The sequence below is a fragment of the Pangasianodon hypophthalmus genome, chromosome 1 (assembly GCF_027358585.1).
Source record: "Pangasianodon hypophthalmus isolate fPanHyp1 chromosome 1, fPanHyp1.pri, whole genome shotgun sequence".
NCBI lineage: Eukaryota > Metazoa > Chordata > Actinopteri > Siluriformes > Pangasiidae > Pangasianodon > Pangasianodon hypophthalmus.
In genome coordinates this window covers 28283341-28299221 of record NC_069710.1, presented here as the reverse complement: position 1 = coordinate 28299221, position 15881 = coordinate 28283341, and the positions used below count along the sequence as shown (strand labels likewise).

The 15881-nt window shown below is 40.0% G+C and overlaps 1 protein-coding gene across 1 annotated transcript; it reads right to left on the bottom strand.

Annotated features, from left to right (window-relative positions):
* Positions 1 to 291: 291 nt before the first annotated feature.
* On the bottom strand, positions 292 to 15210 carry inhbaa (inhibin subunit beta Aa). The gene is made up of 2 exons (XM_026944883.3): positions 14204 to 15210; positions 292 to 6099 (listed from the first exon to the last, which is right to left on the bottom strand). The coding sequence occupies exons 1-2, from the start codon at positions 14616 to 14618 to the stop codon at positions 5321 to 5323; spliced, it is 1194 nt and encodes a 397-aa protein (XP_026800684.1). The 5' UTR covers positions 14619 to 15210; the 3' UTR covers positions 292 to 5320.
* Positions 15211 to 15881: the final 671 nt, after the last annotated feature.

The following is a 15881-nucleotide window of genomic DNA, read 5'->3' as shown; positions in this document are numbered from 1 at the left end:
TTCAACCATTAACCTTTAACCTTAATAGATAATCAGAGAGGACAATGAGGAAAGGATCTTCTTCCTCATTTTTAACCCTCATTGAATTTCAAAGCCATTGCAATCTCAAAGTGTAATGAAAGTTCAAAGCCATTTTAGCAACTTTTTCTATTTCAGAATAAATCGGGAAAAAACTGTATATACACTGTTATATACAGCAAATCTACTGCAAATGCTGAAATAAAAAATTCATAGAAATTTGAAAATTGTCATTTAAAAACATTTAAAAAATGGAAAGCACCCACTAGCCACTCCCATTGCCAGCTGCCAAATGAAACATATCCCAAATGATTTTTTCTAATACTGTACAAACTGGATCCACTTAGCTTATGCTTGTAAAAGTTTCCAAAATCCTGGCTGCTGTTAGCAACCATGTCATGTAATTACAGTGTGTGTCTTCAAGCACTGTGTAGATCATTCATCTTTGCTTTGTTTGGGATGTTGAACCAACACCTTGCACAACACCCCCGCTCCCCCTCCTCAAACACACATACACACAAACTGCCATTGTTTCCTCTACTTTCCCAATTTAGACTTATATTCAGATTCTCATTGTCAGCCGATGTTCACAGGTATTGTTGGCCTGCAGTTTCAGCCAGTATGAATGATGCCAAACCAATGTATTCCACTGCTTTATTTTTGTTGAGACTGAGGTCAAGACACTGAAACTGTTTAACAAATACAATCAACTCTAATTAGGTTGATGAACAAAGTCTACAGCATAACACCATATAATGTCTCTGAGAGAAAACCTCCAGAACCAGAGCCGTCAAAACTAATGAACTGAGGCTTTTTCTTTTTCACAAAAAGCAGCACTATACTGATTGTTGCTGTAACTCTTAGCATGCTGAGGAGAATTAAATTGTGTGGGAACGAGTGTGTACTCTAAATGAATGACCATCCTGTGGTCTCCTGCCTGCACAGTCCTTTCCTCAAAGGGAACTCCTGCACATTTGGTTTGTCGTGCCCTTTGATCGGCTCCTGAAGGAGTATTATCATCTGTCAGCCATTTCGGTGTCCCCCTCTGTCATTAGCTTAAGGCAGCTCTATTTTTAAGCAGTCGCTAAGAAACATTGCCTTATACCATCTTAAGCTAGCTGCACTAACTGCCTATGTGTCAGTTTTATAAATGTTATGTTTTGCACGTGTGCGTGTATGTGTGTGTGTGTTTGGGTGTTCGTCTTCCTCAAGAGGATGTTTTGAAGTGTGTCAGCGCTGTTTGATCAGTGGCTAGAAGACTGGCATGGCTAGTTCACTTCCTACGAACCACCACGGCTTCGCTCAACTTTTGCATGCAAAACTCTTAATATAGTAGCCATCTGGTTTTGTGTGCAGATAATCATGCCAATTTAACATGTAAACTGTCATCCTCCTCGTATGTGGTTTGGGACTGTTTCCTTAGTGGCCACTGGAGATTTTTTTATAATTGAGGAGCTCCTTTGAAGTTGCAGTGTGCTACTATTAAAGCCATGTTGCCTAAACTAGTACAACACATTTATACTAGACAAGTATATAGGTGCCTTCAGCACTCAGAGCACATGGTTATTGTTTCCAATGCTAATATATGGGGCCTATTTTCAATCATGGCTAAATAGAACACAATGTTTTTCTTCTTTTGTTTTCACACATCACTGACTTTTGACTGTTATCATTTTCAAAGAGGAAAATGTATTATGAACCCCTTCCCTTTGTTTCCATAGCATTGTTAACCAAAGATTGATGTAAAAATCTAATCTATAGATTTAAGAATCTAATAAATCTAATATTTTTGGGCTTAAACTAAGTTTATGTGGCCTTATCATATTTTGCTTGTACCATTAGTATCCTTAGTACCTTTAGTATGAGTCTTTCCATAGTAAACATACATAGAAAATTTTCATTTAAGGCTACAAAAGATCTAGAGTCTCTGTGGGGTTCCTATCCCAAGTTCATTGCTTTTTAAAAGGGGTCTACATGGAAAGCTTTTTGATATTCAGTTGTAAGGTACTATATAATACCTCTAAGGATTCCCCAGAAAGACAACCTTAAGGGTTCCTAAAGACAATTGCTTAAGGGTTCTAAATTCAATCATTTTTCTAAATGTGTAGCTCTCTTAATAGGATTTTTTAGGGTTTTTTGTGAAGTGATTGTATACTCTAAATGGTTAATCAGTTTGTCCCACTGGGAGAACCTTTAAAGGATTTATGTAAAACCTAATAACAGTATAAGGATATACTTTTAGAAAAATATACCAAGTAGAACCCTTTGATAGAGTTATGAGCGGCAATGATCCAAGCAGCCCTTAAGCAACTTTTTATTCTATGAATGTACTAGTCATTGGGTAGCTGGATAGTTAATGGATTTTAGCTTTCTAAAGTGGTTCTATTTGGAACCTTTTTTGATATGGACGCATTCAGGCCTTTAGGGATTTCCCTGAAGGACAACCATAAGCCCTTAAGTTTTCTAAATTCAACCTTTTTATTTTTTTCCAAAACTGTAGAGTTAGTAGGAGGATTCTTGGGTTGAATAACGAGAACTATTAAAGGTTTTATGTAGAACCTTAGGCGGTTTCCCTTTTACCAAGTAGAACCCCTCTATATAAATCTAAAACAGGTAACAATCTAAAGAGACCTTGAGGAAACTTTTTTCTGCTAGTCATTTTAATCATTTTAATTATAGTGTACCATACATTTTAAGTGCCCTTCAATGGTTCTTTGGATTGTTAAGTGTCCTTAGCTAAAATGATTTTAGCTTTGTGACAATGTCCACTGTTAAAAGTGCTTTTTAAAATGAAACTGAACTGAATTGAATTAAAATGCTTCTACAAAAGATAGTTTTAAGGTTCTATACAGGAATTTTAAGGATACCCACAAGGACCCCCAAAGACCTTTTTTAGATTCACTTTTTTTTCTAAAAGTATAGAGGATTTCTTGTGTTGAAGTGATACTCTAAACGTTTCCTCAGTTTCCCTCTGGGAGAACCCAGATAACCTTATAACAGATCATTTCTCTTTTAGAAAAAAGTAGAGCCCTTTAATGAAGATAAAAGCAGTAACAATCCAAAGAGCCCTTAAGGAACTATTTTTTCCTAAGAGTATAGTACTGTTTAATTACCCTGGAAGATTGAAGGAATCAGGAGTAAATAGTTTCCACCAGGCTTCATTAGATTTAGCTGGACAGTTAAAAAAAAGTGCTAGTGTAAGTTGTAGTGAAAAAAAAGATTAAAGTGATGCATTTTAGTGTGATATTTGGTGTGGACCATTTTGTGAGTTGGGTATGTGGTCCAGTTAAGTGTAGATGGAGCTGAAGTGGATTGAGCATGCAGAGCATCTCTTTACTGTGGCCACATCTTCGGCTTCATGCTAGGACTTTTTGCACCAAATTGCTCCCAACCAAAAATAACAAACAACACATCTATTTTAGTGTACAACCTTGTAACTTTAATGGTGAAGCAAAAAATAGGGAAAATACTGTAAAATAAATTAGGTTAAAAAAACACAAGCACATTTTTGTACAACAAAGCAATGCAACATATTGGTATTTTAACTTCCATATATACAGAATAAAAATATATATCTACTTTTAGTCTTAATCCACTTCTTTCAGTGTCATTTTTTTTTGTCTGCATGAAGAAAAACAAAAACATATACCACATATTTTATTTTTTATTTTTTCTAGATTTGACATTTTTCTCTTTTTTGATTTATTTTCTTACTATTGTTTTTTTTTGTATGCATTCACACACATCCTGACAATAAGCTTTTCTCATGTATTAAGCATTTTTATGCTAAATAGTTGCTTCATTTTTTTTTTAAAACATTGCAGTTAACTGTTTTTAGGAGAAAAAAAAATTAACATCTGTAAAATAAAATGGTGACATTGTTTGGGTCATACAGGGTCCTTCCAATATTTGGTGAATTATTTTATAAATACCTAACAGATAATTCAGCAAGTCATCTCCCAATTTCTTTAAATATCAGCGCTGCACATTCATTTTCATTACAAAAAAAAGCAAGAAGAAAACTCAAAAATGTTGGTTTAAGTGCTGTGTTTAACATTTAGATGGCTAAACACACATGGAGAGTGCAGCAGTGCAAAAAAAGCACAAAAGATTGAGAATTATTATGGGATGGATCAGTCATTCAGGGCATTTGCTTGGGTTTGACCTGGATGTCTTTGTGAAAGATTGTTCTCGGAAAAAAAAAGAAAAGAAAAAAAACATATGTATATAGTTAAAAAAAACAAACTTAAAGTCTTTGGTGTTTAATTATAAAATTAAAAACAACACAATGCAGGTGTGTACAGGGTTTTTCTCTTCCTCACTCCTCATCATTCCTAACCCATCATTCTCACTTTTCCTCACCTGGTCAAACGTACGCTAATGAAATTTTGTCCGTTTTGAAGTGCTTCTTGTCTTTCGCTAAATACCATTTGTATATGTGGCTATGATGATGGTATAGTGCAAACTGTAAACGTTCGTAACGTCTCATTTTTAAAATAATAAAAAGGAAAGAAAAACAATAATATTATTAACATAAAGTTATAATAATTAGAATAATAATAATAATAATAATAATAATAAACAGAAATGTTTGGTTCCAGCAGCCCGTCAAACTTCTTTCAAGTATCTCTCAACAACACACACACGCGCACACACACACACACACACACATACATGTACACATACAAACACACATAAGACACAAATATACTTTCAGAAAAGTATAAAAAGTCAACTTCCTTTTTTTTTAGTTTGTAAAAGTAAATAGTTAACCAAAACAACACATCAATGAAAAATAATTCTTAATACTTGACAAGTTGCATAGTTTTGAGATTTGTTTTTTCAGGCACCTCATCATCATGGTCACTCCTTATGCGGGGCATGTTTGGAGTGACCGCACTGCACTCTCGCTCGCATAAATATCATCTCACCCCTTTCCCTCAGCTTTGTAGCAAAAATATATTATATATTCATTTTTTTCTTTTGAAAGTGCCACAGAAACTGCTCCAAGCTATAGATACCCCCTGGATTTTCAGACGGCCAAGTTCAAGCAGCCACCGTGTTGAGAGAGAGGCCCGTCGTTGTATGGGAGTCTGAGTGTGATAGAGAGATGAAGAGAGCTCTTTCAAGCTCTTTCCCTCATCCCTTCACCTCACTCCTTTTTCTTTTTGCCCAAGTCCTTGCCATTAGGGCACTGGTCCCTGTTCCCTCCCCACCCTGGCCTACAAGCCAAACTCGGCACTCTGTACTGTCCTTCCCTGCTCTTATGCTTGTCTTTGTATGTCTTTAGTAATTTTTTGTCTTATGAGCAGCCACACTCCTCCACAATCATGTTTTGGATGTCCTTCTTGACAATCTTCTGCTCCTCATTGTAGTAGAGCATAGACATGGCACGGAGGCGCGTGGGGACACAACACGACCTGATGCTAGTGAAGGGGCTGTAACCGCGCATGCGGTAGTGGTTGATGACAGTGGAATGGAAGGAAAGTGCTGAGCCTGTGATGCTGGCCACATGGCTCGGGCACTCACCCTCACAGTAGTTGGCGTGGTAGCCAGTCGGTGCAATGATCCAGTCGTTCCAGCCAATGTCTTTGAAATTGACGTAGAACTGACGCTTGCAGCACACACGTACCTTGCCATCGCATTCCAGGCCACGCTTGCGGCGCCGTCTTGGCCCGTTCTCCTCCATTTGACGCACCACAGCCATCAGAAAGGGCCGGTGAGACTGTTCTCGCTCTCCTCCTCCTCCAGGAGTCACCAGGACCGGTGTAGCACGGGCATCGGCACATGATGGGCACGAGACACGCAGGTTCAGTGCACTTATGCCCTGTTCCAGCAGAGACTGCATACTAGATGCCATGGGGAAAGTGTGCCAGCCGCTGCGTCTAGTGTCAACTGCTTTCTCAGCCACCAGCTTCTCCCCAGAGCCCGGCTGCTGCAGGAGCAGTCGAATGGTGACATTTGCGCGGGTGCGGTTGCCCTTTGGAAGCCGCAGGAAGATCCAGACATTGGCCTGCTCCACCACAGACATCTCGTAACCCTCTTTAGAGATGAGGAAGTTTATCAGACCTGGGGTTTCACCTGAGGAAGGAAACAAGAGGAGGAGCAAAAAACCAGGTCATTAGTTAAATTAGCTATTTTCAAATGAATGGGAGGTTGTTTAATTCTGCAGTCTTGGAACCAACCACATCAAAGATGGCACTGTCTGGGAGTGGTAGCATCAGTAGAGTGTTTGAGCTTTGTAGTTATGGCAGTGACGCCACAGTTCAGGACTGACCAGCTCACCAGGATTAGAGCAACAACCAGCTTTTTAAATGACACCCCTTTTCAATATATCAAAGGCAGAAATTTGAATCAGTTCTGAACACATCACAAACACGCACACACGTGCACACGCACACACACACACACACAATGTCCCTCCCATTTAACTCTGCCTTGTCTATCCCACCTTGAAATGGAAATACACTAACACATAATAGCCGAGTACAGTAACACATGATGGCCATGACAACATGCAGTACATGGTGTCCAACTGCGGGCTTCAATGTGGCATGTTTTCAATAACTTGCTCTCTCTGTGGATCAGAGAAAGAGTCTCACACTGGCTTTGATCCACTGCATTTTACAGACATAGCCGAGGTCTCTGGAACATTTCACATTGTGGATCAGTGGCCAACTTTTAAATGAATTCCCTCCACTTACTGAGACAAATCTTAAGAAAAAAAGGACTTTTGTCAGGAGCTTTAAGCTGTCGCTGGATGATGTGTCTGGCTGTAAATTATGAGGTCTGTTACAGAGTCTTCCACAATCGCTTGTAAACTGACACTGCTGTAAATCTTATAGTAAAACACAGTGGTTACAAAGGGTGAGTTATGGTTTGGTTTTTAACTTAGAGTTAAATATACCCTAAGTTGATGGGAAAGTTGTACATCTATGAAGTGTGGATGAACATTATTTAATCCAATCTCTATTGTACACTGCTGCATATTTATAGGATTACAACATAATAACAATGATGTCAGTTTGTGTGTGCGTGTGTGTGGGTATGTGTATGTGTTTACACATCCCAAGTTCCATCTGTCCAAACACAGAATCGCTTCATGAACGGAATCTAAAAATAATGGGCTTTTCCAGCATCGGCTAGCTCATTGTTTCCTTTTTAATCTGTGGTCTATGAAAGAATGGCGCAGTGTTAGCTTTCGGTAAGATGAGTAAACCCAGCTCTAGCTCTTCCTCAGCAAGGGCTTGGGCCTACACAGAGAACTACCCCCCACCTGGCTGAGTAGGAGAGCGTATGGAAGCAGCCTCGCTCCACATGATTCTCAATACGTTTGTGAGAGAGAGGGAGAAAGAAAGAAAAAAACCCTCTGAGCTGAAAGACGTACAATAATCCCTCAACAATAAACACCGGTGTAACCACGAGAGTGTAGTTTGCACAGCTGTCCCCCACACAAAGATGGAAAATAACATTTACACATTCTTCTCCTTCTCCCCCCCATCCATGTCTTCAAACAGGGAGGAGGGAGCAATATAGGATCACCTGGGAACTTAAAGAGGTGTGTAGGGGGGACAACTGTTCTTTAAACACGGCTTTGGATAATGCGTTCTCTAATCCTCATCTCTATCTAGTTTACCTTTGGGAGGTGGTGTTGGGGTGGAGGCGGGGGGATCATACTCTTTGATCTCCTTGTTGGCCTCCTGTCATATTGTATAGCTTCTTATGACCCAATGCACCAAACCCGAAAGACAAATTTTGCAGAGCTAAAACAAAAACCTCAGAGTCAGAGAGGTTGTAAGAGGCTGTAAGGAGATGCCTATCCTGTGGATGGTCTTTGTGTATGTTCTCCTCCTGGGGATGATTGTAATGAGGAGATGTGATTCGTCTTGAGCTAATTTGTTGACAGTACTGATTAAAGGAAACAGTTTTAGTCTGCGAGCAAAGACTGGCTTGATTGTTGCAAAGAGATTGCGGCTTACAGGGAGGGCTTGGAGAACTCGCTGGCTCACTAGTGACAGATGCTTTGACATGAATGTTTCCGGTTAAGGTCTGGGCTAGTGAACAACTCGACCACACATCTGAGATTTTGCAAAGGATACCCCAAAAATAACCAAGGCTGGTCAGCCTTGACACAAAAACCCGTGAGCAGATATCATCATACAAGGACTGTACTTCTTTCCAGTACCTCTTTATAAATTTGATGCGTGACCTATTTTCTGCTTTCACCAGCCATGAACTAAACTGAGCTATAAAATGCTATAACGATGTGTTGGTGTGTGTAAGTTGGCTTCCTTGACTGCAATACCAGACAGCATATTTCAAAATTTAATGTGGTCGTGCCAACTATGAGGACAAATTTTAGAGACTAAACAACTCTGGTATGAGTGTATTAAGATGCCAAATTCAAGTAACCAGTGAACAAAAGTAACACTGTCCATAAACTCACATTCTCCTTTTATGTCTGCTACATATTTCTAGGCCTTATATATTTTTAATTTGCTGTGAATGAAACTTTCCACAAGCTTTTTTTAGAGCAGATTTTTAGTCAAGCTTCAAACTGAAGTAAGCAATGGTATGAAATGTTTAAACAAAAACAAACAGATTCCTTTTTTAACCGTCCTAAACATACAGTGTGGTTATAGTGCTGTCTCTTAAGTGTTTGTGGACGCTATTCCATTAGCATTAGAGCTCAGAAGTAAATCCCAGTTTCCCAAAGGTATCATAAGCATAATCTTCACAAGTAGAAGAAGTGTTCACTTTATTATTAATTATATTTTTTATGCTGTGGCATCCAGATTCATCTCCTACATTATAACTAGTGCAAACCGATTGACACCATTGAGGAACTAATGATGACCAGAATCAAGTCTTTACCCTTGATCCCTAATGCGCAGCCTATCAACCCCAATTTCCTGCACTTTTTTTTTTAACCTTTTGACCCCTCAGCCTGGTGCCCCTCACTCGCTGCTATTGTGGCCGATCTATTCTCTTACCCTTGATTCAAATGTCAAATGTCCCTTTCACTAACTCTAACTCTGGAGTTTATAAGAGGGAGACACTCTCACAAAGCAGTAACATCATGTTATAGAAAAGCTTCCTTTTTGAAAGATGCAGAATAATCAGATCTTAATGTGACAGAGTGATATAAATTACTTGCAATTGCCTGGATTTGCACACAGGCTAAAAAACACATAAGGTTGCTGTATGCAAAGCCACGATGTAGCCATGACTCAATCGCTATCGCTTCGATCTTAATGATTATATCCGTTTCAGGATTAGCCTGCGACCATGCATGCCCCCTTCCTGGATCTGAGAGACAAACTGAACTGTTCATCTGTTAAAGCTGGCATCTGCAAGCCATCGACCAATCACACAAACAACTGTGGATCATCTGCTGTCAGTTACCAATGAGTGCAACAGCTTCAACTTCAACTTATGTTTGTTTGATGCAGAAAAAATAGAGGACCTGTGTCTAAGCTTTAGTCTTTGGGTCCAAACAAACAACAAGTTGTGTATATCCGCAAACATATGTTGTATGAAGATATGCTAATACTCCTTGAGGTATAAGGAGGGAAGTAACAAAGTACAATTTTGTACAAGGATCTGTACTTGAGTTTTCTTTCACCTAGTGCATTTCACTTTTACTATATTTCAAAAGAAAATCACAGAATTTATCTAACTTCTAAACTAGAATGTGACCTAATACCCATCACTGTAATCTGTCTGTTGCTACACACAGGCAGTTTGGATTGTAAACGCTATTTATTAGCTATCTTTAAATGTATTTTTTTTTAAATAAAAAAATAAAAAAACTCTGATTTCCCCTTGTGATCAATAAAGTCTTGTCTCATCTTATCTTTTGTAGCATTCAGCTTATTTGTATTGTCAGTTTTTTCATGCTAACAAACACTGAAAGATTAGCAATAAAGCTGTAGATAGTTAGCCTTAGCTAATGTTTTCCAGTGTTTCTTGCTTCAGTGAAAGAGGCACTAATTTACCATCATAGACTCAAATCAATGTTTGATTTGAGATAGATGTCTTTCTTTTGTGTTTTTCTTTTAAATACAGCAAATTAAAGAGTTAATACTTTTTGCCTTGATTTTTTGTTTTCTCATGGATGCTCTGAATTCTTTAGCTGAATATGTCTGAGACATCAGTTGCAGTCATACATACTGTATTCCTGCTAATAATCATATCTACTGAGTTTATTCAAATTGGTCTGAACTATTAATAGCGAAATATGCACTAAGAAAACACTCATAAGAAAACACACTACTTTATGATTTATGCACCAATGCAAGATGATCTTGTTGGCTTAAGGGACTGAAGTCTAAAGCTTGAATAGTGATCTAAAACAAAGTTAGGTTCTTCTCTTTAACTAACTTCTTATAGCTTTTTTTCATACAACAAGTTGCAAAATATTCCACTAGCGTATGTTTATTACAGGCAAATAAACTTCCTAGCTTTCTTGGTGACTAATAGGGATTCTTTGGTAATAATTATAGTCATGGACAAGAATGCCTGGAATGCCGGATATTGAGGTATCATGAGAGCTCTTAAATGACAAAACGGGCACAGAAAAAGAGAAACAGCAGAAAAGGCATTAGTGTCGAGTCATCGTTTTGTGACACGTCAGGTCTCACAAATGTAGCAAGCTCGCTTGAGTAGCACATGCAGAGCCCAAACAGTGCACACACACTGGTTACGTACGAAATATATTCTTCGATGTTCTGGGTACACAGATGGTTTTTGTACAGTCTCTGTGCATTAGTAAGGAATGTTATGAATGTTCCTCATCCTACCAGAGCTACAGCTCTAAACCCAAGTTCCCAAGTCCCAAGCTAACCGTTGTTTTATTTTTAATCTTGCCATCCCTAAAGATATGGGAAAATATTTATAGAGGTCTGACTTTGTCACATCTTCAGCGGACAGGCTCTTGGAACAAGCGGCTGGGTTACAGATTGTTTGCTCCCTGGCATGAGTTTCACACAGGACCAGAATAGCTTCTGTAAACCAAAGTCTTCTCTTTCTCTCGCTATTGTTGCATGTGTATGGCATTAAACATAAAAGCTTGTTGTTTTGGAGACTCAGAGAAAGATAACTACCCAACTGCTGTATTTTTCTTTCTCCGACCTCTTGTGCTGAGATGAGATTGATTGGCCCTCCGCTATGACAAAGTCAAGGAGAAGCAACACATTCCTAAGATATATATGTTGGCAAAGCTCTGGCGTACTTCGCTCTTGTCAGTGGTGTTTACAAATCGGTGAATTCCTACAATGTCTTAAAAGGCACAAGCCTGTAACTGAGCCGCTGGAGTCACGTTTGTAGTTGTGTTCTTACACAAACACACTAACACAACTTCGAGGACATGAATTCAAACTAATGACAAACCAGCCCTTGAGATGTGTTTCAACAAATATATGAAATATTACATGAAAGCTTTAGTACTATAAACAGCACTGTGCTTTAAAAGGCAATAATTCACCATAGTGTAAGCATGCTGAAGTCTCTGCTGTCCTTACATACTGTATAAAGTCCTTGTCTCTGGATACTGATAGCCACATCAAGGTCCTGTTTGACCTCGAATTACCTAGAAACTGAGTGGATAACATATGGCGAATATGTGTGTATTTGTGCGTGAAAGTAATTATGATTTTGAGATAAGCAGTTATCTGATCACGAGAAGGCTGAATTTCCAAATGTTTAATCACTAGTTCTAAAGCACGATGCCAGTGAGGAATCGGTTACAATCATAACGTTAGTCACTGCAGTCATCAGGGGTGACCATGTGCATGTGGGATTGTGTGTGTGTGTGTGTGTGTAGGAGAGGAGGATAATATGACTAAAACAGATAAAGCATGCCATGGTGTAAATACTAATGTACTGACATCTATCGTTAAAGTTAACACCAGTGTGTGTGTGTGTGTGTGTGTGTGTGTGTGTGAGAGAGAGAGAGAGAGAGAATGAGAGAGAATGAGAGAGAGGAGGATGGTATATGACTGATAAAAAAGTCTTACTATCTTTAAAGGTAAAACATCACAAAAAGTGTGGATTCTCTCTCTCTCTCTCTCTCTCTCTCTCTCTCCCTCTCCCTCTCTCTCCCTCTCTCTATGTGTGTGTGTGTGTCTGTGTGTGTGCACGAGAGAGAATAAGTGTAAGCATCTATGTGAAGAAATGCACATATGCACTGGCATCTGTGTGACCAGTAATTTATCCTTCTAAACCTTAAGGAACTATTAAGTGCTTCACATTAGTTCAACACAATATTATATTTATACAATATAAATTTTGTACTTTACTAGAAAATTAGCCTCAGGGTTTGAACATGTAAAAGAGCATAAGAGGTGAATGTAAACTACACTAAACAGAGACTGTACAATGTTTTGCATGGGGTGTCCATGGCAACAAGAAATTCGAGTTTCATTTCCTTGATATTCCTTTTCCTTGTTTTTCCTCACACTCCAGGTATTGTGTGGCTGTAATGGATAAATTTCTCATTCACTCCGTGCTCCTGCTTTCTGTGAATGGTGAGGGTCTTTCACATGATTCCTCAATAGCATCCCCCCTTGTGGTCGCTTCTGAGAACAGCTCGTCTAAACCGGTATGTGTGCAAAATGCTGGAATTCAGACACCTCGTAAAGCAAATTCGATTATACAGGTAAGGTAAAAGAGTGTAAGGTTTTTTAAGGTGAGAGAAAGTGTAAGGAAATATGACTTCTATTTCAGGTTTGTATATGTACAGTGTAATAAGTGTAATAAGTGTCAGGTGCTATGAGGGATATTGATTATCTGATTGAAATTTTAAAGTCTATTTTAGGCTGGTTTGCTGGCGTGCAGATGCTGGCGGATGTCTGATCATCTGGGTCCAATTTCACATCGCAATGTGAAGTAAAGCAGGCAGTGCAGCGCTGAATGGAAACGATTTGTGTTGAGTGGAAGGGAATCGTCGAGACAAGCGATCATGCTGTGCATTTCAGTTTGACTCTTGTCATGGATTATGGTATTATAGGTTTGCTTTTGCAACTTAAAATAAGATCTCTGACTTGTTCAGAGTGTTTTGCAGCTGACTGTTTGCACAACAGTGACACTCTTAAAAGAGAAAATGCACTTGAGAGAATGATGAGAGGCTTCCCGACAACCTGGCTGTTTAACCCTTACACACACACAAGCACTCAGACATTCCTTCCTGTGCTGTAAACACAGACTGTGTGTCACCTGTCTGTCTATAAAGACTACAGTGTCTAGTAAAAACAACGTGCATTATTTGTGCATATTTCTGCAGTTTCAAGTTTCAGTTTCAAGAGCAAATCTGTATTAGGCTTCAGTGAAAAAGGATGCCTTAAAGGGATGTGTCTTTTAAATCACACTATTGTTCCAGCTTTGGTGTGGTACTTAAGTACTTCAAGGATCCCTGCAGAGTCTCCACTCATTTAAAGCTTCATGTAAACCCTAGGCTAAGATGTAGAAATTTCAGGTCTGTTTTGAAGTGACTGCTATTTGCACTGCTCTTATGTTTGCTCCTGTGTCTCATTAACTTTTCCATTGCTTCTTTGTGTTCCAATTTAATTCTAAACCGCATGTCAAGCTTAATTATAACCAAACAGTCGTTCGCTTCACCAGGGAGCTCACATAGTAGCTCTGCTCTCTGCTGTTCAGGAATGAAAAATCCACTAAGCACTACAGCACATCATGTCTGTCACGTCGCTCTGTGAGGATCTATCTCTTCTGCTACGTGACTCAGAAAGGAACCCTGTGTTTCTGTGCATCACAGGCACTATTAAATAGCACTCTGAGTCTGACAATGCTCTATCAGCTCCTTTTGAAAACCCAGACGCAAAAACTGCCACCTTTTTTTTCCTCTCCCAGCTGCAGACGGCTCCTCGGGAAGCCTGTCAGTCTGCAGGTAAGTGGCGTTTATGGCTGGGAAGCTCAGTGGGGTTTCCCTGATAATCAGCAATTCTATAAAGCAGCAGGACATTTCTATGAAGGAGGAGGAGGAAGGCTGCACCACATTTCTAGCTATTCTCTCTTGCTTTGAGGCAACAGGTTTTTTTCACATAAAGTTAAAAGTCTTGTCCTCAGCTGTCCTTAGGTACAAGTTTGCTCATTCTAAGTACTCACACACAGACAGAGAGAGAGAGAGAGAGAGAGAAAGAGAGAGAGAGAGAGATAGATTAGGACTCACCAGCTTCGGCGAAGGTGATAATTTCTGTCTGTTCACTGTTCTCGGCCTCGAGGCGTCCGTGAGGCTCGTCGTCGATCAGCACGCTGCCGTCCTTGGCCACGCGGCCCACATGGACCTTGCGGATGGCATTGAGCAGGGCAGCGCGGGGTACTGGGTGTGTGATGTTGGGCCGATCCTGCAGGTGCAGCATGCTGAGGATGTGCCTCTTCACCGCTTCCACCACATCCTGCTGCGCCTCCTCCTCCTCCATTAGTGCTTCTGTGCCACTCCTCCGCAGCCGTGCCATGGCACAAGAGGGGCAGTCCGATGGTGAAGAGGGCGCGGATGCCAAGGTGCCCGAGGTGGCCATGGCATTAAGTGAATAGCAGTGAGCCAGGAGCAGCAGTGCTACACTCATGGCAGGCAGGAGCGTCATCCTTGGAGCAGGAGGCTGAAGAAATGATGCAAACTGACCACAGCAGCCTAACTAACTAGAATAAAAAAAAAGAAAAACTTTTTCCTCTTGATCAAATGTCCCTCCAGGAACTACCTGTCTTGTAGCTGTGGATGTGTTCAGTCTGATAGGTTTGAAAAAAAAAGAAAAAAAAAAGTTTTGACCTAAAACTTTTAAAAAGTTTGACCTACTAAAATCAAGTAAAGGATTGAAAAATGGTAATCCTTGTTGCTAAGAGGAGAGCTGCTGTGACGAGAGGTGATGACTGAAGAGGAAGAATAGTTCTGCCGGTTGCTTCACTTGTAGGTGTTCTTTCTCCTTTTCTCTCTCTTGCTTCTGGGTCTCTGAGAAGTTTGGATGGGAAAGGCAGGCGTCTTGTGGATGAGCCCTGGGGAAGCAGTGTAGAGCTCTGGGACTGCTCACTATGCACGAGGTGAATGGTTTTGTACAAGTGGGCTGGGCTCTCTCTCTCTCTCTCTCTCTCTCTCTCACACACACACACACACACACACACTCTGTCTTTCTTCCTCTTCTCCACTCTGACTCCACTTTCTGTCTTACTGTAATTATACTTCTTTCCCTCCCTCCCCCTTTCTCTCCCGCCCTCTCCCCCTCTCTCTCTCTTTCTTTCTCTCACATTTTTCTTTTTTCGTTCTATTTGTAGGGAACTTCACCCCCCCTGCAGTGCTTGAACTCCATGTACAGGGATTTTGCTAGGCAGACATGACACATGATTTGTTAATGAGCGCTTACCTACACTTACGAGTCATCATGTCGTCAGATCAGACAGCCCGCGGCTTGCGCAATCTCATATCCACCAGTTTAGTCACACACTTCTGTAGCAGTGAGGTGGATTTTATTCATTTATGTATAATAATACCTGCAGAAAAAAAACTACAAGTGAGTCTTTCTAGTTGCGGATAATACAGATAATTCAGTGTTGTCTTATCTAAGAGTTTGTACCACAGTGCTTCAGGATGTCACGTGTCAAAAATACTCTAACACACACTATTTATTACTCAATTCTGCTGAGTAGTAGTCCGCCTATTCAAAAAAAAGCAAAAAAAAAAAAAAAAACACACCACTTCCTAAATCATAATTTCTCTTACCCACCACACACACACAATTTGTGCAAAATTACTAGGACGTGCCCGGAAGGCTCACTTCCTGTTTAATTAGCCAAACTTGGACATCTGGGATCCTCGGTGTTACAAGCCGCTGGCTGTGACATCATCAAAGTCTGAG

Excerpts from the sequence above, each read along its gene's own strand:
- inhbaa (XM_026944883.3), bottom strand. The coding sequence starts at position 14,618 with ATGACGCTCCTGCCTGCCATGAGTGTAGCACTGCTGCTCCTGGCTCAC. Across the intron at positions 6,100-14,203 it reads TATCACCTTCGCCGAAGCTG|GTGAAACCCCAGGTCTGATA; the intron begins GTGAGTCCTAAT and ends TTCCTTCCTCAG.